Source organism: Pan troglodytes, chromosome 4 (genome assembly GCF_028858775.2).
Source record: "Pan troglodytes isolate AG18354 chromosome 4, NHGRI_mPanTro3-v2.0_pri, whole genome shotgun sequence".
NCBI classification, from domain to species: domain Eukaryota; kingdom Metazoa; phylum Chordata; class Mammalia; order Primates; family Hominidae; genus Pan; species Pan troglodytes.
Window position 1 is genome coordinate 155,297,616 of NC_072402.2, and position 23,967 is coordinate 155,321,582.

At 40.3% G+C, this 23,967-nt stretch overlaps 1 protein-coding gene and 1 long non-coding RNA gene across 10 annotated transcripts in view; both read right to left on the reverse strand.

Annotated features, from left to right (window-relative positions):
- Window positions 1-581: 581 nt before the first annotated feature.
- Window positions 582-3,313, reverse strand: LOC107974743 (uncharacterized). Its single transcript, XR_001717720.4, has 2 exons — window positions 2,993-3,313; window positions 582-1,791 (listed from the first exon to the last, which is right to left on the reverse strand). It is a non-coding gene; the product is annotated as an uncharacterized LOC107974743 (long non-coding RNA).
- Window positions 3,314-13,605: 10,292 nt separating this feature from the next.
- The window catches only part of SOX30 (SRY-box transcription factor 30), a 45,650-nt gene continuing 35,288 nt past the window's right edge, over window positions 13,606-23,967 (reverse strand). For all 9 annotated transcript variants that reach the window (XM_054684060.2, XM_054684061.2, XM_063810150.1 and 6 more), the window contains 1 exon segment: window positions 13,606-14,030. In XM_054684060.2, the coding sequence (XP_054540035.1) occupies window positions 13,649-14,030 (382 nt within the window). In that variant the 3' untranslated portion in view covers window positions 13,606-13,648.

Genomic DNA, 23,967 nt, shown 5'->3' on the forward strand with positions numbered 1-23,967 from the left:
TGGCAAGTGAGAGTGAATCTGGATTCGTCAGTTCTCCGGACAATCTTGTCAGGCCAGAGGGAGTCAGAAGTTGACCTTCTGCACCATGCTGGCACCATTATGTGAGAGTATGCAGCACTCTCAGGCAGGAGCTAGCTAGCGTAAATTATTAGGTTCTTTTCTGGCAGACCTGGGTCCTGCTCTTCCGTTTAAGAGGAGCTGTTTACATCAATTGCTCCTCACTGGGCCTCAGTTTGTTCACCTTTCACTTGTGTTTTTCATGAAGCTCAAAGGAGAAAGCAAAGCGTTCTGAATGACTTTATACAAACATAAGGAGGTGGTAGTGGCCAGTACCCTCCTAACAATTGTCCCATCACATCTTGAGGAGAGAGAGAAGCTAAACACTAGTGCAAGTGGACGCTTAAGTAAGATAAACTTATTTCCCTTCTAATCATTTTTTCAAGCTTGGCCTTGTTCTAGCAGCTTGGAGGATTTCAGCTGGGTGTCCCAGAGACATATAAAATAGAGCAGAGAGGGGAGGCATTGATCTATTGCTAGTAACACAAGAGGGAATACTGGAACATAACTACTGCTAATAATAATGACAAACACATTAGTATTTATTATCACCCAATACTGTGTATAATCATTAACCTTCCACAGCAATCCTGTGAGGTATGTACAATTATTATTCTTATTGTACGGAGAACTGCAGTTTGGAGAGGCGAAGTTACTTACACAGTGTCACACAGCCCTAAAAGTGATGGAGCCAGGAGTCTTTCCTAGATATGCCTGATCCCAAAGCTGATAGGTGAAAAATGTGCAGTATGAAAAGCATTCCCTGGGCTTCAAGATGATGACTGGCTTCTTTTTCTTCTTCTTCTTCTTTTTTTTTAATCATTATCAGGCAGCCTCCCAGCCAGAGTAGGCTCAGGGACTTCCTTGACTGGCTTCTTGCATCACACGAGGGGCCTGTTTATATGTCCCTGAGTTTGTCCAGACTAATTCGCAATAAATAAAAACCCACTACCACCACAACCAAAAACAAAAACAAAAACCTTGAACTAGAGAACTGTTCAAGAACCAGTGAGGATGAGCCCTGCAGGAAATGGAACCAAAGACTCAAACACAGTCGGGCTCTATGTCTTCCTGTCTCTGCTTCTGTGTTGCGATGATTTGCTCCTCCCAAAGATGGGTTTTACCCAAACCCCAGAGAACATGGCCACAAGTAGATCCAGACTCACATTCTTAGAGAATCATTTTCCATGACGAAAGCAAAATTGCCTGCCCTGGAAAGTCCACTTAGAAAAATCCTTGTGAAGGCTCTGACTGGCCTGCTGGGTAGGACACCGAGCCCTGGGCCAGTCACTGTGACCAGGTGCACTATTGTGATCAGCTGCACCAGAACCGGAGGATCTCTCAAAGGAACAGGCAGGAATGGGGGTGGTTATCACAAGCAGACGGGCAAGGTAGCAGGGATCCACTGTGCTCTGGCAGGTGGCGATGGAATTAGGGATGCCTTGGTGGCCCCTTTAATCTTGCAGCTACCTTTCATGTTTTCTTCCAATCCTAAGCTAGCTCAGGATCTGGACAGGGCATTTGTATCTATGGAAGAAAGGACTTAACCTGAGAGTTCTACTTGACGTGGATCTTACCCCAGGATTGTTTGTCAGCAAGGTTAACGTGGCAGAGCAGAAAGAATGCTGAGTTTGGAGGCAGACAGACTTGAGTTCAGGTCTTAATTCTTCATCACTTGCGGGGTGGTGTTGGATATGTTGTTTCACCTCTGTAAGTCTTTGATTTTTTTATTGGCTAAATAAAGATGATAACACTTATTACAAGCTTGTTGTAAGGACTAAGTGAGATAATCACATAAACCATCAAATACAGTGGCATATACTAGGTGCTCAATAAAGTGTACCTTCTACTAATTAATTCAACAAATATTTACTGAGCGTGCAATACATTGCAGGCACAGTGGTAGGTGTTAGGGATAATGCATCAAGCAAGAGATATAATGTTCCCATTCTTTTGGAGCTTCTAGTAGTGGGGGTTGGTGGGGAAAAAATAAGTGAGGAAATAAGACAATTACAGGTAATAATGAGTGCTTTGAAAAAAATAAAATTCTTTTTTTTTTTTTTTTTTGAGACAAGGTCTCACTCTTTTGCCCAGGCTGGAGTGCAGTGGCACAATCTCAGCTCGCTGCAGCCTCTGCCTCCCATGCTCAAGCAGTCCTCCCACCTTAGCCCCCTGAGTAGCTGGGACTACAGGCATGTGCCACCATGCCTGCTAATTTTTGTGTTTTTTGTAGAGATGGGGTTTCACCACATTGCCCAGGCTGGTCTCAAACTCCTGGACTCAAGTGATCCACCTGCCTCAGCCTTCCAAATTACTAGGATTACAGGCATGAGCCACCACTTCTGGCCAGAAAAAATGAAATTATTTTTATGCTTATATTCATTATTAGTGTGAAAAGCCTCCTGCAATGATGTTTGAACCTCCCTGTTCAGTCTCTCACCACTCATTTATCTATGTGTTGGGAACCGTTCTCAGAGTGCAACAATTGCTTCAAGCTTGACTTTGGAAAGGGACTGAACGATTAGCTCTTAAAGTGACATGAAAGAAAGGAAAGGAAAATGGGATGTTGATAGGAGGAAAATCCCGATGTTATCCCTTAGCTCCCAAATTCCTTTTTTTTTTTTTTTTCGAGATGGAGTCTTGCCCTGTCACCCAGGCTGGAGTGCAGTGGCATGATCTCCACTCACTGCAACCTCCACCTCCCAGGTTCAAGCAATTCTCCTGCCTCAGCCTCCCGAATGGCTGGGATTACAGGTGTGTGCCACCATATCTGGCTAATTTTTGTATTTTTAGTAGAGATGGAGTTTCACCATGTTGGCCAGGCTGGTCTCAAACTCCTGACCTTGTGATCTGCCCACCTCGGCCTCCCAAAGTGCTGGGATTACAGGTGTGAGCCACTGTGCCCGGCCCCAAATTCCATTTTGTAAATCATTACCTGGTGGGTTTCAAAATCACCTCGGAAGCCTTTAAAAGATAGAGATTCTCAGGTTGCATTCCAAATATTCAAATGCCAGTGGTTCAGGGAATTTCTTTTTTTCCTCTTTCTTTTATTTTTAAGTTTCATGGTAACTTATATGGGCAATCAGATACAAGAAGCACTGCTTGCCAGCCAGCCTATGAATTCCATTAGTCAGGTGGAGAATACAGGGCTGCATCTGTTACTCTCCTAGTCAATGTATACTTCTTTTTCTAGTTCCTAGGAGAAGACATGGGTCACGGTTGGCCCCCGGGGAGCTTAGATTCTAGGGGGAGATATAAACAAAGTTGCTATGGGAACACAAAGCAGGAACAATTAGCCTTTGAAAATTAGAGAATACTTTCTGGAGGGAAGAATTCTGAATGAGTTAGAATTTGGTTCAGTTGCATGTGACACAGAATACAAGATTATAGTGGATTAAACTAGGTAGAAGTATATTTTTCTCTCATATAAAAGTCCCGAGGAAAGTAATCCAGTGCTGGTATGATGCTCCCATCTTGTTTTTTGACCCTCCTAGGCATGAGTCCTTTGTGGTCCAAAAGAGTTGCTCACATTCCAACCATCACTTCCATATTCCTAACAGTAGGAAGGACAAAAGGGCAGAGAAGGGCATAATATCTCCCTTTAAAAATATTTTCTGGAAGGTGCACATGAAACTTCCTTTGTAATGTTATAGTCCAGAACTTAGGTACTTGGTCACACCTTGCTTCAGGAGATGAAACAAAGTCTTTATTCAGAATGGCTATGTACATAACTAAAAACTCAGGTTCTATTATTAAAAAAGAAAAGGAAAGCAGCCATTGGGAAACAACTGGTAGACCTCTACACTGAGATATGAAGAATGAGTAGCAATTAGGCAGGGGAAGTCACATAGCAAAGACTGTCCAAGGAGAACTAATGCGTATCATGTCCCCCTTGGCAGGAGGGACACCAAGAAGCACCCTTCTTTCCACATCTTCGTTCTCATCCTTCATGTTTTGATCTAAAGCCCTCCTGGATAGTGAAACCCCATCTATACTAAAAATATAAAAATTAGCTAAGCATAGTGTTGGGGACCTGTAATCCCAGCTACTTGGGAGGTTGAGGCAGAATAATTACTTGAACCTGGGAGGCAGAGGTTGCAGAGAGCTGAGATCACTCTACTGCACTCCAGCCTGGGCAACAGAGGGAGACTCTGTCTCAAAAATAAATAAATAAATGAAAAATAAAGTCCTCCTGGGATGAGTCTGCCGGCCCTAGCTATTCAGTGCTTGGATTTACAGTGACCTCAGCACAATACTGGCCTCAAAGCCCTTCATGTCACTGGAATGATGGCTGCTTCGAGAAAACCCCGCCTTTTCATCTGTCAGTAAGAGAACTCACTCTAAGATCTCATCATTGACATTTATCAGGACAAATTTCTGAAATCTCTTTAGAAGAAATGACAATCCCAACTCTTTGATATGATTAGTTATGGCATATCTGCCTGAAGCAATATTATACAAACATGGAAGGTGATCATTTATGAAAGCATGGAGTATGAGAAACAGCTCATGACAAAATATTGAGAAAATGCAAGACTGTGCATGTGTTGTGATTATAATCATGTGAAAACTGTGTGTGTATGTAAACAAATATTAGAAAGAGCATCATAAAATAAAAATGATTACTGGATGGTTAAAAGCTTTTTTCTCCTTGGAAAATTCCCTTTAGTGTGGTTATGTTGTTTTCATAAATAAAATTTGAAAATAAGTCTTGCAAGCATTACGTGTTGTCAAAAAAAATTTTATGGTGTCAATGGTAAATATACATAAGAATCACCTGAAAAGCTTACTAAAAATGCATATTCACAGGCTCCAGCCCAAGAAATTCTGATTCTATAGGTCTGAGGAATGGCTGCATTTTTAACAAGCATCCAGAGTCATTTTGTTAGAAGTGGTGCGTTGACCACATTTGAAAAACACTGCCATAGATGGTGTCTCAGAGTCACCTAAAAATAGAGTTGGGACATTATCTGTGCCAAAACAGCCTAGCTTTGTGTTGCACCAAAAACTCTAGGCCAGGCCGGGAGCAGTGGCTCATGCCTATAATCTAAGCACTTTGGGAGGCCAAGGTGGGTGGATCACCTGAGGTCAGGAGTTTGATACCGGCCTGGACAACATGGTGAAACCCCATCTCTACTAAAAATACAAAAATTAGCTGGGCATGGTGGCGGGAACCTATAATCCCAGCCACTCGGGAGACTGATGCAGGAGAATTACTTGAACCCAGGTGTGGGGGGACAGAGGTTGCAGTGAGCTGAGATTGCGCCACTTCACTCTAGCCTGGGCAAAAGAATGAAACTGCGTCTCAAAAAAAAAAAATACTCTAGGCCAATATTGCTCTATCATTGTTGGGGAAACAGTAAGAAAATTTAAAACAAACACTCCATGTTAAGAAAAATGCACTCTCCCTGGTTTGTAAAGTGAAATTTCACTAAAAGGTACAGCTTTGATGATTTTTCTTTGAGTCTTCCAAGTAAACTTAAAGCTGTCTGATAAAAGCAACCCAATTTTGAACAGTTACACTTCTCCATTTCCCTTGGAGTCCCACACTTCCTGTATCTTATTTCATGCCTTCCTAACAGGTGCCACACAAGTTCAGCTGTAATCTGCCTTCAAGTGTAAGGCATGGTAATTTCAAGCCCTACAGCTGGATAACATACTCTGCATAAGCCAGCCTTCTGAATAATTCAATATTCATTTTCTTTATTAGTGATGTAGGATTTTTCTTCTTGGTCACTTTGCAGGCTGGGGACCCCTGGCTGGTGACGCCCCGCCCAGACCTCGCTCAGCCACGCTGGCATGCCCCAGCTCACCTGTGTGATAGTTTGTATCCGCATTGGGCGGTTCTTGAGCTCTTGTACCACACCCAAGAAGAATGAAGATAGGCAAGACATTGAAGGGTGAGGAGGGCAGAGAAGAATTTTATTGAGTGATGACACAGCTTTTAGCAGAGAGGGGACATGGGGCTGGTCCCCCTACCTGAAGACGGGAAAGTTCTTCGTGTGGCTGGTTCTGCCTTTTATGGACTCAGAATAAGGATTATGTGCTGATTGGTTTGTGAGTATGCAAAAAAGATTAAACAAAGACACCACTCAAAGGTGGGCATGATAGTGTAGAAAACCAATTAGGAAAGGGTAGATATATATAAAATAGGTGAAGGGTAAGCACCAATCAGAGGAAAGCGAACCAAACGGGAAGACAAGTTCTCAATCCAGTCCGAAGATTTAACTTGTAGCTTGGCTTTCAGGCTTTAAACTGTCTCCAGCTTGCAGTGGGGTTTTACCACAGGCCCACCCCTATCTGCCTAGGCATTTGGCAGCCGCCTGCCACTCTCATTAGGGTGACCAACTCATCACAGTTTGTCCAGGAGTTTCCTGATGTTAGCACTGAAAGTCTTATGTTTGGGAACCCCCTGCTCCTCAGTCCTGTGCAAACCAAGACCGGGACAGTTGGTCACCCTAACCTTCCATACAGCTTAAAAGAAAAGACATTCTCCAGGAGGAGGAGTCAGCCTCCACAGTGTCCCCAGGGAGCACAGGCAAAAACTTAGCTTTCTAAAGAAAAAACAAAAATACAGGTAAGGTGCTGTTCTATAGATAGATAGTTAGATAGATAGATAGATAGATAGATAGATAGATAGATAATAGATATTTTTTGAGACAGAGTCTCGCTCTGTCACCAGGCTGGAGTGCAGTGGCGGGATCTTGGCTTACTGTAACCTCCAACTCGCTGGTTCAAGCGATTCTCCTGCCTCAGCCTCCTGAGTAGCTGGGATTACAGGCGCGCATCACCATGCCTGGCTAATTTTTATATCTTTAGTACAGATGGGGTTTCACCATGTTGGCCAGAATGGACTCGATCTCCTGACCTCGTGGTCCTCCTGCCTTGGCCTCCCAAAGTGCTGGGATTACAGGCGTGAGCCACCGTGCCGGACCTGCTGTTCATTATTTTAAGAAATAGGACATTTCAGGCAGGGTGCAGTGGCTCATGCCTGTAATCCCAGCACTTTGGGAGGCCGAGACAGGCAGATCACTTGAGGTCAGGAGTTCAAGACCAGCCTGGCCAACATGGTGAAACCCCATCTCTACTACAAAAAAAAATACAAAAATTAGCTGGGAGTGGTGGCATGTGCCTGTAATCCCAGCTACTCGGGAGGCTGAGGCAGGAGAATCACTTGAACTGGGGAGGTGGAGGTTGCAGTGAGCTGAGATCACGGTACTGCACTCCAGCCAGGGCGACAGAGTGAGACTCCATCAAAAAAAAAAAAAAAAAAAGAAAGAAAAGAAAGAGAAGAAAAGAGAAGAGAAGGAGAGGGGAGGGGAGGGGACATTTCGGCCAGGCACAGTGGCTCACGCCTGTAATCCCAGCACTTTGTGAAGTCAAGGCGGGCAGATCACTTGAGGTCAGGAGTTTGAGACCAGCCTGGCCAACACAGTGAAACCCCATCTCTACTAAAAATACAAAAATTTAGCCGGGCGTGGTGGTGCACTCCTGTAATCCCTCCCAGCTACTCGGGAGGCTGAGGCAGGAGAATCGCTTGAACCCAGAAGGCAAAGGTTGCAGTGAGCTGAGATTGCACCATTGCACTCCAGCCTGGGCAACAAGAGCGAAACTCCGCCTCAAAGAATAAAAAATAAAAAAAATATATATAGAAAAGAACATTACCCTTAAGTGGTTTCAGAGAAGGAGCCAGAGATGTAAAGGTGTTGTAAGCACTTTCCTATTTCTCCTCTCTTCTTACAAACGTTCATTACTTTGAGAAAATTTTACTAAGATTTGTGCATGTTAAACTCATCATCACAAAGGAGAGATTTGTAAAGCTGGATCGGGTGGTCTGAAAGCAGAATTCAGAGATAAAGGGTAAAACTGTAAAGAGGATGTGAAATTTTTCATCAAGTAGAATTTTATAAAAGGCAACTCCTACACTTGTTTTTACATAAGTAGTTTTATTGTGGTGCCTTTGAAAATTCTCTTAAATCCTAAAAAGTTATTAAGATGACCTAGAAAGCTAAAAAAAATGATGTGTCCCAGCAGAATCTGTTCCAACATGTAGGACGAAAAATTTTCAGAATTACTCTGCCCACATCAAAATTTTACTACTTTAAAATATTGCAAGCAGTTCATAGAATCTCCAGAAATTCATTTCAAAATCAGTTCCAAACTACAATTTTCAAAAGCAGTTCATATTTTTGGCTCAGGAGTAATCCTACCAACAGCTGGTTGACACAGTGAAAAACATACTTGTGTATCTATTTAGCACATTTGCCTACTTGAATTCTTGGGTGCAATATCAACTATCCTTAAAAAGCCAGTTTAAATAGAAAAAGAGGGACTCCTCCCTAACTCATTTTATGAGGCCAGCATCATCCTGATAACAAAACCTGGCAGAGACACAACAAAAAAAGAAAATTTCAGGCCAATACCCCTGATGAACATCAATGCAAAAATCCTCAATAAAATACTGGCTAAACGAATCCAGCAGCACATCAAAAAGCCTATCCACCACAATCAAGTCGGCTTCATCCATGGGATGCAAGGCAGGTTCAACATATGTAAATCAATAAACATAATCCATCACATAAACAGAACCAATAACAAAAACAACCTGATTATCTCAATAGATGCAGAAAAGGCCTTCAACAAAATTCGACACCCCTTCATGCTAAAAACTCTCAATAAACTTAAGTTATTGATGGAATGTATCTCAAAATAATAAGAGCTGTTTATGGCAAACCCACAGCCAATATTGTACTGAATGGGCAAAAACTGGAAGCATTCCCTTTGAAAACCGGCACAAGACAAGGATGCCCTCTCTCACCACTCCTATTCAACATAGTATCGTAAGTTCTGGCCAGGGCAATCAGGCAAGAGGAAGAAATAAAGGGGATTCAAATAGGAAGACAGGAAGTCAAATTGTCTCTCTTTGCAGATGACATGATTGTATGTTTAGAAAACCCCATCGTCTCAGCCCAAAAGCTCCTTAAGTTGATAAGCAACTTCAGCAAAGTCTCAGGATACAAAATCAATGTGCAAAAATCACAAGCATTCCTATACGCCAATAATAGAGAAACAGAGAGCCAAATCATGAGTGAACTCCCATTCACAATTGCTTCAAAGAGAATAAAATACCTAGGAATACAACTTATAAGGGATGTGAAGGACCTCTTCAAGGAGAACTACAAACCACTGCTCAATGAAATAAAAGAGGACACAAACAAATGAAAAAACATTCCATGCTCATGGATAGGAAGAATCAATATTGTGAAAATGGCCATACTGCTCAAAGTAATTTATAGATTCAATGCTATCCCCATCAAGCTACCATTGACTTTCTTCACAGAATTAGAAAAAAAATACTTTAAATTTCATATGGAACCAAAGAAGAGCCCATATAGCCGAGACAATCCTAAGCAAAAAGAACAAAGCTGGAGGTGTCACGCTACCTGACTTTAAACTATACTACAAGGCTACAGTAACCAAAGCAGCATGGTACAGGTACCAAAACCTGTATAGAAATATAGACCAATGGAACAGAACAGAGCCCTCAGAAATAACGCCACACATCTACAACCATCTGATCTTTGACAAAGCTGACAAAAACAAGCAATGGGGAAAAGATTCCCTATTTAATAAATGGTGTTGGGAAAACTGGCTACCCATAGGCAGAAAACTGAAACTGGACTCCCTCCTTACACCTTATCCAAAAATTAACTCAAGATGGATTAAACACTTAAACATAAGACCTAAAACCATAAAAACCCTAGAAGAAAACCTGGGAAATACCATTCAGGACATAGGCATGGGCAAAGCCTTCATAACTATAACACCAAAAGCAATGGCAACAAGAGCCAAAATTGACAAATGGGATCTGATTGAACTAAAGAGCTTCTGCACAGAAAAAGAAACTATCATCAGAGTGAACAGGCAACCTACAGAATGGGAGAAAATTTTTGCAATCTATCCATCTAACAAAGAGCTAATATCCAGAATCTATAAGGAACTTAAACAAATTTACAAGAAAAAAAAAAAACTCATCCAAAAGTGGGCAAAGGATATGAACAGACACTTCTCAAAAGAAGACATGCATGCAGCCAACAAACATATCAAAAAAATCTCATCATCACTGGTCATTAGAGAAATGTAAATAAAAAATACAGTGAGATACCATCTCACGCCAGTTAGAATGGCAATCATTAAAAAGTCAGAAAACAGATGCTGGAGAGGATGTGGAAAAATAGGAATGCTTTTACACTGTTGGTGGGAGTGTAAATTAGTTCAACCATTGTAGAAGACAGTGTGGCGATTCCTCAGGGATCTAGAGGCAGGAATACCATTTGACCCAGCAATCCCATTACTGGGTATATACCCAAAGGATTATAAATCATTCTACTATAAAGACACATGCACATGTATGTTTATTGCGGCACTATTCACAATAGCAAAGACTTGGAACCAACCCAAATGCCCATCAGTGATAGACCAGATAAAGAAAATGTGGCACATATACACCATGGAATACTATGCAGCTATAAAAAAGGATGAGTTCACGTTCTTTGCAAGGACATGGATGAAGCTGAAAACCATCATTCTCAGCAAACTAACACAGGAACAGAAAACCAAACATCACATGTTCTCACTCATAAGTGGGAGTTGAACAGTGAGGACACACGGACACAGGGAAGGGAACATTACACACTGGGGCTTGTCAGGGGGCGGGGGTCTAGGGGAGGGATAGCATTAGGAGAAATACCTAATGTAGATGATGGGTTGATGGGTGCAGCAAACCACCATGGCACGTGTATACCTAGGTAACAAACCTGCACGTTCTGCACATGTATCCCAGAACTTCAAGTATAATTTTAAAAGCCAGTTTAATAGCCAGTAAGTTAACAACAATTATAAGTTTCAGTTTTTCAATCTTTTAAGACCATTAAGATACAATGAAGAAAAGTTTATTCAGCCAGTGCTTTCACTAAGGAATTTGAACTGCCCAATGCAGAAAACCATGTGAGAAGTCAACAATTTTTAAACCAAAGCCACCAGCTATTATTTTTTTCTGAAGGGTGCTCTGTGAGATGTTAGTAAGTAATATGTTAACACAAAAAGTTGGGGGGAGTTCACGCTAAATAAGATTGGGAAACGCTGAAATAGTTTAACATGTTTCTTTACTGTAAGACTTTTGAGACATAACAATGATAATGGACACTGACACTCTTCAAGGTGGGGTGTGACATGTTTTTTCCAAACTTATTTGACCAAATTTTGTCAGAATCTCTAAATTCTCACTGATGAATGTAGAGAAATACTGCTCTTGTCCTCCTAAATTTGGTAACTCGGCTCCTTGAAAGTTCAGACTAACCCTATTTTCAGTCATTTTGCAGTGAAACTAGTTTTTATTTGCAAATAGCCAGAGCAGCTTTGCCCAAAGCATAGAACAGTTCGAGTGACGTTCTAAACATAGAGATTTCAACATATTTTGAGACTATTCTTATAACAAATGTCATTACCTAACAAACAAGGCAATGAGACCTACTAGAAAGTACTTGTGGCTTTGAACTTGGAGAATTTCACTTTGATGACTTAGAAAGGCAGATGAATTACTGCCAGTGGGGCAGGGCTTTGTTTGGACTGTAGATCTCTAGTCGGTGGTTTGAAAAGCTGTAAATGATCAGATATGGCCGTTTGTAGTTGGGAATGCTTATCTGCAATTGGGTACTTTCTAAATGAAATACTCATATTTCCCAGCCCAAATTGTACTGTGGATCTATAAACAATCCAAACTCCTGGCTTCTGATCCCAGCACTGAGGAAAAGGAGGAAGAGTAAAAGAATTGACCAGGGTTAGCCATTAAAAGAAAAGTTTAAAGAAAGAATCAGAGAGGGGCAGGGCTACCCTACAGACAGGCAGTTAGGATATACCGACCTGTGCTCTATCTTATTCACTGCTTTACACAGTGATTTCAACAACCAATTTGTCTATAAGAATAAGGTCTATGGTAAAAATCCAGTTAGTCACAAAGTTGCTATTAAATGAGATAAGGTAAAATGGGTCAAATTGTTGCATACATTTCTCCTTAATGGTATAGATATCAAATGTGTAGACAATCAAATGTTACTTTAGTTCAGATGTGAGGTGACATATGTTTGCTTTCTATCACGAAGAAATTAAAGTTTTACTCTTTAAAGACATCAAAATGGCACTGGGCATAGTAATAAAGAATATAAAACCATGAAAACAAAATTTGTATTGGGAAAGAAAATGTCATGTACAATAAATGTAAGTCTGATGAAATGTATTACATTAACAAATTTTGTTTAAGAAACAAATACAGGTTTAGTAAACGAAGAATGTGGAAGCTTAGATTTCCATACACAATTTCCACACAGTTTTAAGTAACAAGATCTCAATTTGCATAAATTATATAGATCACTGAGGGAAAAGTGTATTGGTTGGTGACTATTTCCCATCATCAATTCACTTTGTACCTTAGAGATCTTTTACCATGATCTCAACTTTCATAGTCCTGATACTGTTCTAAAAAGGCCTTCTCAATCCCTAACTGGGTACTTACCAGGAGGTTATGTCACAGGTAGGGTTTTTTTGTTCATCGTGAATTAAATAAATTCCTCATGCTCTTAAATAAACTTCATGGTTTTCAAGACAGCTGCTTGAGCCAAATCTGGAAGAGCTCTTCCATTCTGGGATGTGCTTAAGTCACGTGTACATATGTGTAAAGAGTTTGGAAATGGCATCAGAATGTGTGGGCAACTTTGTTGATACATGTTTAAGCCTCGTGTGAGCTAATAGAATCTATGCAATTCTGGAGACTATAGGTAAAAATGAATTATCTGTATATGGTATAGAAAACAATCTTCTATGAAAAATACTCTGTTTGCTTACTTCTATCCCGCAAACAGAAAACATCCAACAAGAACAATTTTATCTATGTTTATTTAATTACAACAAAGAACGATGTATGCCAAATGGAAAAAAATATTTTAAAATGATAAAAATATTTAGAAACAGAAACGACTAAATTTAGCTGAAGAATCACCCAGGTGCCATTAAAACACATTTGGAACTTATAATTGGTTATTAGTGTAAGTTAAATTTAGCAACCGAGTCCAAGTTCACTAAGAGTTGTCAAAATACTTTCAAAATGTTACATCAAAAATTGACAACATCCATAAGTATTACATAAAAAGCAAACAAAAAATCATTTAAAAAATGTATCCTGAGATAAAATAAAAATCACACTATGCTAGATTTATTCCCCCTTTCCCCTCACATACAACTGTGAGGCTTCAGTATTTTGCATGTTCCAGGATAAAGTAATAATAATACATGTTGATGCAAATTTCAGCCATTAAAATTAAACTACTTAATAACTTAAATATTCCTACAATGAAACATCCAGACTCTAGTTTCACTAATCAAAATTTTATGAAGACATAAATTGCATTTGGTTTTAACTCCTCAAATCACGACTGAAAACTTTCAACAAAGAATTCTAGGCTTTTTTTTTCTCATACAAACTGACCCAGAATATATTTTAAGAAATGTTTATTTTCTGTGCGTATTTGTTTTAAAATTATAAATCCCTGAGCACTTTTTCTTCTTCCTCCTCATCACTGTCGGTGACATTGACTTGCTGGATGCTAGAAGGAGTTGATGTCGGGGCTGTGAAGACATTCTCCAAGGTTCCAATGTCCAGCTGAGGCACAGGGTTTAAGTTTTCTTCCCCACTGTGGCTATGACTATTATAGTAAGAAGTTCCATTCATGTTCTCACAACTCCGAGAATTTTCACTATGTGTGCATTCACTTGAGTAGTCTCTAAAAGAATAGTCTCTATTTAAAGTTGAAAAGATACCCTCATGTTTTGGGTACCTGTCTTCATAATAACTAAGGCACTCTGGCATTGAACTCGGAAAATTTCCATAGCCAAAGGGAGGCCTACTGTAAGGGCATGTACTGCAGCAGAAAAACACAAACAAGGAATTAGATCTTGCCCACATATTGCCTTGCATACAGACTAACAGAGCAAGTTAATGCATCCTCTTTGGGGTTTGGAAAGTTCCTTTCTGCAAACACTTCATGTATTCCTCTGCTCTTTTCCCACTGCCCAGTCCCCACCCACAAGAAACAGGAAAGGGAGCTTGTGACTGGAATACTCACCAGCACTATTATCTATCGTTAGCCTCAGGCTTCTTACCTTTTACAACCATGATAACAAAATTGCTTATTCTGGTCTTTCTCTCATGATGCCTCATACCATATAAGGTTTTGGAAATGCAGATGTGTGTTGAGCTATGCTAAGAATTGACACTCAGTGGTTGGGCGCGGTGGCTCACGCCTGTAATTCCAATACTTTGGGAGGCTGAGGCGGGCGGAACATGAGGTCAAGAGATAGAGATCATCCTGGCCAACATAGTGAAACCCCATCTCTACTAAAAATACAAAAAATTAGCTGGGCATGGTGGTGCATGCCTGTAGTCCCAGCTACTCAGGAGGCTGAGGCAGGAGGATCGCTTGAACCCAGGAGGTAGAGGTTGCAGTGAGCCGAGACTGCGCCACTGCACTCCAGCCTGGTGACAGAGTGAGACTCCGCCTCCAAAAAACCAAAAACAAACAAAAAAACCCACAGAATTGACACTTAGTAAACAATGCAATAGTGCAATAGTTGTTTTTAGTGGTATTTGAAAGGAAGCTCATGGTGGGGGGGAAATGTATAACTAGATTGAAATCAAGAGATCCAGAATATTGAGGCACTGGAACAGAAGACAAGTTAAATTTTTTCATTGACATTCAATAATAAAGTAAATTTAAAACACTGTTACTACTAGAAAGATTTAAAACTGATAGTAAACTATGGTCTTAAAGGTCTTTTCCAAAACATTTTTTGGAGGGCAGGAATGTGAAGAATCAAAAAGACATTTTGCAGTTTTACAAGTTATGGATTTTTGGCCGGGCGCGGTGGCTCACGCCTGTAATCCCAGCACTCTGGGAGGCCGAGGTGGGCGGATCACAAGGTCAGGAGATCAAGACCATCCTGGCTAACACGGTGAAACCCCGTCTCTACTAAAAATACAAAAAATTAGCCAGGCGTGGTGGCGGACGCCTGTAGTCCCAGCTACTCAGGAGGCTGAGGCAGGAGAATGGCGTGAACCCAGAAGGCGGAGCTTGCAGTGAGCCGCGATCACGCCACCACACTCCAGCCTGGGTGACAGAGTGAGACTCCATCTCAAAAAAAAAAAAAAAGTCAAATCCAAGATTTCTGCCATTTGCTGGGCACAGTAGTGCATGCCTGTAGTCCCAGCTACTCAGGAGGCTGATGCAGGAGGATCGTTTGAGCCCAGGAGTTTGAAGCCAGCCTGGGCAATATAGTGAGACCCCATCTCAAAAAAAAATTTTTTTAAAAAAGATTATACCTCAAAAATTCTGCTACTCAAACCCATTTGTCAATTGTTTTTAAGTATTATTCTCTCTTTCAAAGGCATAGAGCAGGAATTATAGGAAGAGGTAGAGTCCAACCATCTAGTGACAGATAACATAAACATAATGACCATACTCATCGGCAAAACCCATGGCAAGTTAAGTGTTTCATTTCTGGCCTACACACACACACACACACACACACACACACAGAGTCAACTTTGTTACCTTACTTTTTAAAACCTAAGTATGACAGACATACTAGACTATTATCTCAAACTCTGAAACTATGCCCTACCCCCAAATCTTCAAGTGCTAGGTACCTTGCTCATGTTAATTATAACAAATGAGGTAAAGTTTCTAAAATTTTTCAGGTTTCCATGCCTACTGCCACTCTTAGTTCAGGCATTTTAAATTTAATACACATGTCCTGAATACACTGTGTTCCTTTTCTGTTTTTTTTTTTGAGACAGAGTCTCGCTCTGTCACCCAGGCTGGAGTGCAGTGGCATGAATTTGGCTCACTGCAACCTCCGCCTCCCAGGTTCAAGCAATTCTCCTGCCTCAGCCTACCGAGTAGCTAGGATTACAGGTGCCCGCCACCATGTCCGGCTAATTTTTGTATTTTAGTAGAGATGGGGTTTCACCATGTTGGCCAGTCTGGTCTCGAAATTCTGACCTCAGGTGATCCGCCTGCCTCAGCCTCCCAAAGTGCTGGGATTATGAGTGTGAGCCACCGTGCACGGCCAAATACACTGTGCTTCTGGCTAGCACAACTTTGCTCATATAGCAGGTCTCTCTATCCATTGAATTCCACAGATAATTCAGGGATGAAAAGAGGCTGACTATGGGTACAAACATACAGTTAGATAGAAGATGTAAGTTCTAATGTTCAGTAGCACAGTAGGGTGCCTATAGTTAGCAACAATGTCTGGTGTATTTCAAAGTAGCTATAAGAGAGGACTAAAAATGTTCCCAATATACAGAAATGATAATCAAGGTGACAGATAACCCAAATGCCCTGACTTGATCATTACACATTTTATACATATTTATGACAAGTACCCCATAAATACGTAAAATGTTATATATCAATAAAACAAAAATCTATCCTTTCCACAAAGCCTTCATTTCAGCTAGAAATAATTCACCCAATAACTGTCTTTTTCAGGACTCAATGTAGGCAAGACGCTATGTAAGGCTTGGTAGATAATTTTTTAAAAAACGTAAAATCTAGGTATATATTAGACATGTGCTAAAGTCTATAACGCCAGCATTACAGTGACTATTTTGGTGTGGTAAAGACGAGTTCGTGTTATATTCAGAGAACAAAAAGATCAATTAAGACAAAGGCAATCCTAGAAGGTTACATGAGTGAAAGCAAAAAACGATAAAAGCATCATGGTGTAGGGGGAAAAACATTAATTAGAATAGTCCAAATAATAATATTATCCAATATGTAAGCATTTACTATTTTTTAGGCATTGGCCAAGGAGTGTATATGTTATTTCAATATAACACTGAACAACACTCAGAACGACCCTAAGACACAGATACTATAAATATCTCCACTGTACAGATGAGGAAATGGAGCTTTAAAAAGGTTAAGTAACTCGCTCAAAGTGATATAATTAGTAAGTGGTAGACAGAATCAGGCAATTTGACTCCAGAACTTGTTCTCCTAACTACCATGCCGCCCTACCCAGGCTCTAGTTCTAGCTATGCCACATAAGAATCTGGTAAACTTAAGTAAATCTTACTTTATCTGATCCTTGTGTCCTTCTTATATAAAATTGGGATAACAATGTCTGTTCTGTCAACCTAAAAGGTCTGTCATAAGGAACAGGAGAATATAAGTGATGGAAACTAGAAACACTATTTCAATGTATGATTGGTAAGTCTTATAAGAAGTTACTGCAATTTTTAGCTTGAGGATTTGTATTTGGTTCTTTTTTAATTTCTATCTCCTTATTGATATGATCTATTTGGTGAAACATTGTTCTCCTGGTTTCCTTTAGTTCTTTGTCCATGGTTTCCTTTAGTTCCTTGAGCATATTTAAAACAGCTGATTTAAACTGTCTATTAAGTCCAATGTCTCAGCTTCCTTGGGGATAGTTACTGTTAATATTATTTCCTTGTGAATGCCCTACTTTCTTGTTTCTTTGCATGTCTTGTAACTTTTTTGTTGAAAACTGGATGTTTTGAATATTATAATGTGATGCCACTAGAAATCAAATTCTTTCCCTTATCCAAGGTTTGTTGTTATTGCTTGTTTGGGGTTGTAGTTGTTTATTTGGTTTTCTAGAGTATTTTTGTAAAGACCGTATTCTTTGTTATGCATGGTCATTGAAATCTCTGTTCAATTAGCTTAGCGGTCAGAAATTTGATAGAGATTTCCTTAAAAACCTAGAAACAAAAACAAAACAAAACATATTTTCCTGGTCTTTACAGATTGGCTTTGAACTGGGGCACTCCTTAAATACTTAGCCAGGCTATTTTCAATTCTGCCTTAGTCTTTACTTCCTGCTTATACAGAGCCTACAGATCAGTCAGAGTTAAAAGCTTGGGGTCTTTTTGTGTATTTTCTGAACATGGGTCTAGCTCTGGATATGTGTGTGGCCTTCTGGATTTCCCATTTATATATATATATTATATATTTTATATATAATATATATAATATATATATTTTATATATGTAATTTAAGAGATGGGGTTTTGCTGTCACCCAGGCCAGAATGCAGTGGTATGATCATAGCTCACTACAGTCTCAAATTCCTGGGCTCAAGCAATCTTCCTGCCTCAGCCTCCCAAGTACCTGAGACTACAGGTACACCACCAAACCCAGCAACTTCCAGAGACTTGAATGATTGGTTTTCAAAAATAGTTTTCACCACTTACACTTGTTTGCTAGAGACTGGGTCCACAGAGCTCCCTGTGCTGCCATCTCAAAAATGAACCGTACTCTCACTTACCTTTTTAATTATTTGATTCTATTTCTATTCTTGAGCTTTGCTCTTGGGTGCAGTTAAATTACTTAAAAACAAGTTGGTCCTTTCAGGTCTTGCTTTTAAGAATTTTGAGCTGGGCGCGGTGGCTCACGCCTGTAATCCCAGCACCTTAGGAGGCCGAGGCGTGTGGATCACCTGAGGTCAGGAGTTTGAGACCACCCTGGTCAACGTGGTGAAACCCCGTCTCTACTAGAAATACAAAAATAAGCCGGGCATGGTGGTGCGGCCTGTAGTCCCAGCTACTCCGGAGGCTGAGGCAGGAGAATTGCTTGCTCGAACCTGGGAGGCTGAGGTTGCAGTGAGCCAAGATCATGCCACTGCACTCCATCCTGGGTAACAGAGTGAGAATTCGTCTCAAAAAAAAAAAAAAATTAGAGCACAATGGCTCATGCCTGTTAATTCCAGCACTTTGGGAGGCCAGGAGTTTGAAAACAGCCTGGGCAACAAAGTGAGGCCCTGTCTCTACAAAAACATGAGAATATTAGCTGGGCATGGTGGTGCACACCTGTAGTCCCAGTTATTCAGGAGGCTGAGAAAGAAGGATCACTTAGGCCCAGGAGTTCGAGGCTGCAATGAGCTATGATCATGCCACTGCACTCCAGCCTGGGTGACACAGCAAGACCCACCCCGTAACTAAAAAAAAAAAAAAAAAAAAAGAATTTTTAGTTGTGACCATAGCAACATTTAGGCTAAGGCTATCTGAAGCAAGACCCTTCTGAGTACCCAATGTTCTGTGCCCCATAAAAGTTTTCCAATCTAGTTGGTGGGACTATTCACAGCACTGTGTTAGTGCATGATTGCCAGATATTGTTTTCTCTGATCCTTTCAGGTGGTTCTTTCACTGCCTTGGGTTGTTTCTTCACAAGCATGCACTAATTAGTACTTCACTGAATAATCAAGAGGGACCCTAACAGTCATCTGGAGTTCCCTCTGTGCGTAGCTCTCTTTTCTCTGGTACTCTATCCTGAAAAGTCTAGCTAATTAGGTCTCATTGGATTTCCAGTAGAGATGGGTGAAACCCCATCTGTACTAAAAATATAAAATTAGCTGGACGTGGTGGTGGGCACCTGTAATCCCAGCTACTCGGGAGGCTGAGGCAGGAGAATCACTTGAACCCTGGAGGCAGTGCAGTGAGCCGAGATCGTGGCATTACACTCCAGCCTGGGCAAAAAGAGCGAAACTCCATCTCAAAAAGAAAAAGAAATGTCTGCATCCAGTGGACAGGGTGATTTTAGACTCTGAACCAATGTGTGAAACACCTTGGGAATTTTATTTCTAATGAAAATCACATAGAGCCCTGAGTAAAAACAAGATTCTTTCTGTGCTTTACCTGGATCAACGACAAAAATTTTATATTCCTTTTATCAAGGTTAAGAAGTCCTTCCAGCCAGGTGTGGTGGCTCACGCCTGTAATCCCAACACTCTGGGAGGCTAAGGCGGGCAGATCACTTAAGGCCAGGAGTTCAAGACCAGCCTGACTAACATGGCAAAACTCAGTCTCCACTAAAAATACAAAAATTAGCCAGGCATGGTAGCATGTACCTCTAATCCTAGCTACTCAGGAGGCTGAGGCACGAGAATCGCTTGAACCCCAGAGGCAGAGGCTGCAGTGAGTTGAGATCACACCACTGCACTCCAGTCTGGCAAACAGAGCAAGACTCTGTCAAAAAAACAAAAAAAAGAAAAATTCCTTCCAGGGTCTTGGCTTTATAAAGAGGTTTTAGTTTCAGTACCTATCCCCACCTTGAACAGGGGAGCAGAGCAGGGTCAAGACCTCATCTTTTTTCCCTTCACAGACATTAAAACTCAAGTTTAGGTTTTTTTCTGTTTTTGTTTTTGTTTTTGTTTTAGAGACAGGATCACAATTTGTTGCCAAGACTGGCCTCGAACTCCACCTCAGCCTCCCAAGTAGCTGGGACTACAGGTGCATGACAGCACATCCAGCTTAAAACCCAAGTTTATAACCAATGAAACTATTTCTGAATCTGAAAATCATCTCCAGGACCACTACAACTAGTTTTCAACTTGTTGATCATTTTGGCACATGGTGAGTTCCTTGCTGGGGAGTTCAGGTAGGTATTAAATTGTTCATATTTAAATTTAACATTTCTAGGTAGTTACAGCAGAAGGTATTCTATGTTAACTAAGTCTATCATGTTTTGGGACTGTTAGTTTCCCTCCTCCATAAGTTTAGGCAAAAGTTTGTATATGTATGCAGATATGCATTATTATGGAAGAAGTCCATAACTTCAATCAAATTCTCAAATGGGTCTCTGACCCAAACAAAGGTTAAAGAGAATTGCTTTTAACCTTCGATTCATTTGCCTAAAATTTTACAATTTAGATGCTATTTCTACAAATCCAGGAATTCTTTGAACTTACTTTCCCTACAATATATCTGAGTGTATTTTCCATATATTTCAAGATAGTAAATCCCCATTTATCTTCATATCTTTTCTTTATCCCTACTTACATAGATTTTAAACATATTTTTTACCCAATGGCCAACAGAATGAAGATCCTATGTATCTACCTTGAATGTGAAAGCCCAATATACTGCAAGAAGAAGGAAGAGGAAGGGGTAGGGAGAAAAGAACTAGTCTGAAGAATTAATGTAGTACACAGAAAGAGAGCATTTTGACAAACACAATATGATGATGGTTAAGATCTGAAGGCAGGAATAAGATGTTAGCCCCAGAGAGGGGGAGCAGCACTTCTGAGTGTCCATCTGTTTTGTAAAATGACTCCTTGATTAAACCACCTAGCCTACTTGATTTTTACTCTACATACACAGGGCAAAGTGAACTGCGTAGCGAAAAGAAACACTTTTTGGTTTTTTGAGACATGGTCTCACTCTGGTGCCCAGGTTGGAGTGCAGTGGCATGATCTTGGCTCACTGCAGCCTTCACCTCCCAGGCTCAAGTGATCCTCCCACCTTAGCTTCCTGAGTAGCTGGGACTACAGGCACATGCCACCACGACCAGCTAATTAAAAAAGTTTGGGGGTAGAGACAAGGTCTCACTAAATTGCCCAGGCTGGTCTCAAACTCCTGGGCCCAACAGATTCTCTCTCCTTGGCCTCCCAAAGTGTTGGGATTACAGGCGTGAGCCACCACGCCCAGCCAAAATTTTTAATAGTGAATAATCATAAATATATACATATATACACAAAATATGTATATATATCTCAAATGTCCATTACAATTCTAACATTGAAATAGTTGGAAAATTCCACATATAAATAACTAGAGTAGGAAGGAAATATATATATAGTTTCACTCTTGTTGCCCAGGCTGGAGTGCAGGGGTGTGATCTTGGTTCACTGCAACCTCTGCCTCCCAGGTTCAAGCGATTCTCCTGCCTCAAGCTCCCGAATAGCTGGGATTACAGGTGTCCACCACCACACCTGGCTAATTTTTGTATTTTTAGTAGAGACAGGGTTTCATCATGTTCACCAGGCTGGTCTCAAACACCTGACCTCAGGTGATCTGCCCGCCTCGGCCTCCCAAAGTGCTGAGATTACAGGCGTGAGCCACTGCACCTGCCCAGAAATATTCCTTACAGAAAATTCCATTATCAGTTGGGAGAAGAGAAAAATTGAGAGAGACTCAATTAATTTTGGCATTTAGGGTTTACTGAAATATACTATCTAGACAGTCATAAATAGATTATCTATTTCCTTGGGGAAATTATCATCAGACACATACAGGTAGAGTCAGAAAAACAACTGAAAAATATTATAATTGATAAGGCTAGTCTTCTTTTCTAAAAAACTATGCATAGCTTAATGTTTATAGTTGACATACTGCTCTGACATTCTTAAATGAAATAAAATTCAGTATAATAGTTAGTCACTTCATTTGGTTCTTCCAATAGCATTATTATTAATTAGCAGTAATAGTATTAACAAAAAAGGTAGTTTCTGTCTTCCAAGAACTTACTTTTGGGTGGGAGCAGTGGCTCATGCCTATAATCCCAGTAGTTTGGGAGGCTGAGGCAGGTGGATCACCTGAGGTCAGGAGTTCGAGACCAGCCTGACCAATATGGTGAAACCCCATCTCTACTAAAAATACAAAAATTAGCCGGGTGTGGTGATAGGCACCTGTAGTCCCAGCTACTCGGGAGGCTGAGATAGGAGAATTGCTTGAACCTGGAAGGCAGAGGTTGCAGTGAGCCAAGATTGCGCCACTGCACTCCAGCCTGGGTGACAGAGCAAGACTCTGTCTCAAAAAAAAAACAAAAAACAAAAAACAAAGAACTTACTTTCAAGAGCTTCCTTTTAAAATGTTCCTTAAAGTGTCAGATAATTTATACATTAACAGTCAAATCTTACAAGCCTTGTCCCAAATAAATAAGATAGACTTCTATGATTTAATCTATGTAATATGTAAGGAAAATTACCTGCCCCAATGTCCACTTGACTATGTGAGGTTTTTATTCAAAATATATTTTTTCCATATGATTCTCTGCTAGCAACTAACAGCAGCCAATCAAGAGGAGCTGTCATAAAAGAAGTCTTACTGATATAGTGAAAAAGACAAATATGAAATTCAAAATCAATCAAACCTGAATTTGACTATTGGCTCTGCCACTGTACAACCTTTATGAGGCTATTTACGAATCCATTTATTTAACTGAAAAAGTAGGGGAATATTATACCCAAGTCACAGGATTGTTATAAAAACTACATGTAAAAATTCTTAGCTCTCAAAACACTAAAAAGAAGAAAAATACAACAAACAAAAAAGTAGTAACAGCTAGAGTGACACTGTGGTACACAGCCCATTGTAATTGACTCTTCTTCACCTATCCTGTGAGTAAATAGGGTCCAAGCATTTCCCATATTACAAAATTAATTATGTAGCAGATACAATTTTCCACAATTTTTGTTATAGGCCTCAAGATTCTAACTAAGGCCAAGTGTTCTCAAATTTACTCATTCATTAAATTCAGTCTACATCCTTCATATTCTTCTTATATGTAGGAAACATTTTGTAAAATTCTCCAAAATTCCTGTAAAATCCTAGATCCTAGCAGATAGCAATGAAAAGAGATTATCAACCTCCCTGGCCTTAAATTAAAAGTCTCTTGAGGTTTGATCCCTTGAACTAAAATACTTATTAAGGCTGCAAAAGATAAAAAGATTCTACATAAAACAAAACAAACCCTAGATGACAAAAATCTTCCTTTCTCCTGATCTAATCCTCTGGTTCCACTTTCTTCCAGTCCTGAGCTAAGGGCCCAAAAGCAAGCAATTGATTATAAATTGAAGCAACATAATATATACCTCAAAAGTTGTTTCTATTGAGGTGTAGGTATACCCTAATGGGAAGTAGATTTACTTGCTAAGTAAGAAACAATAAAAGATTGGTGTTAGACAGTTTAATACTCCCGTCTCAACAGAAACCATCTTTGTCTACACATTTAACAGTAATTGAAAAGTAAAGCCTAGGCCGGGAATGGTGGTTCA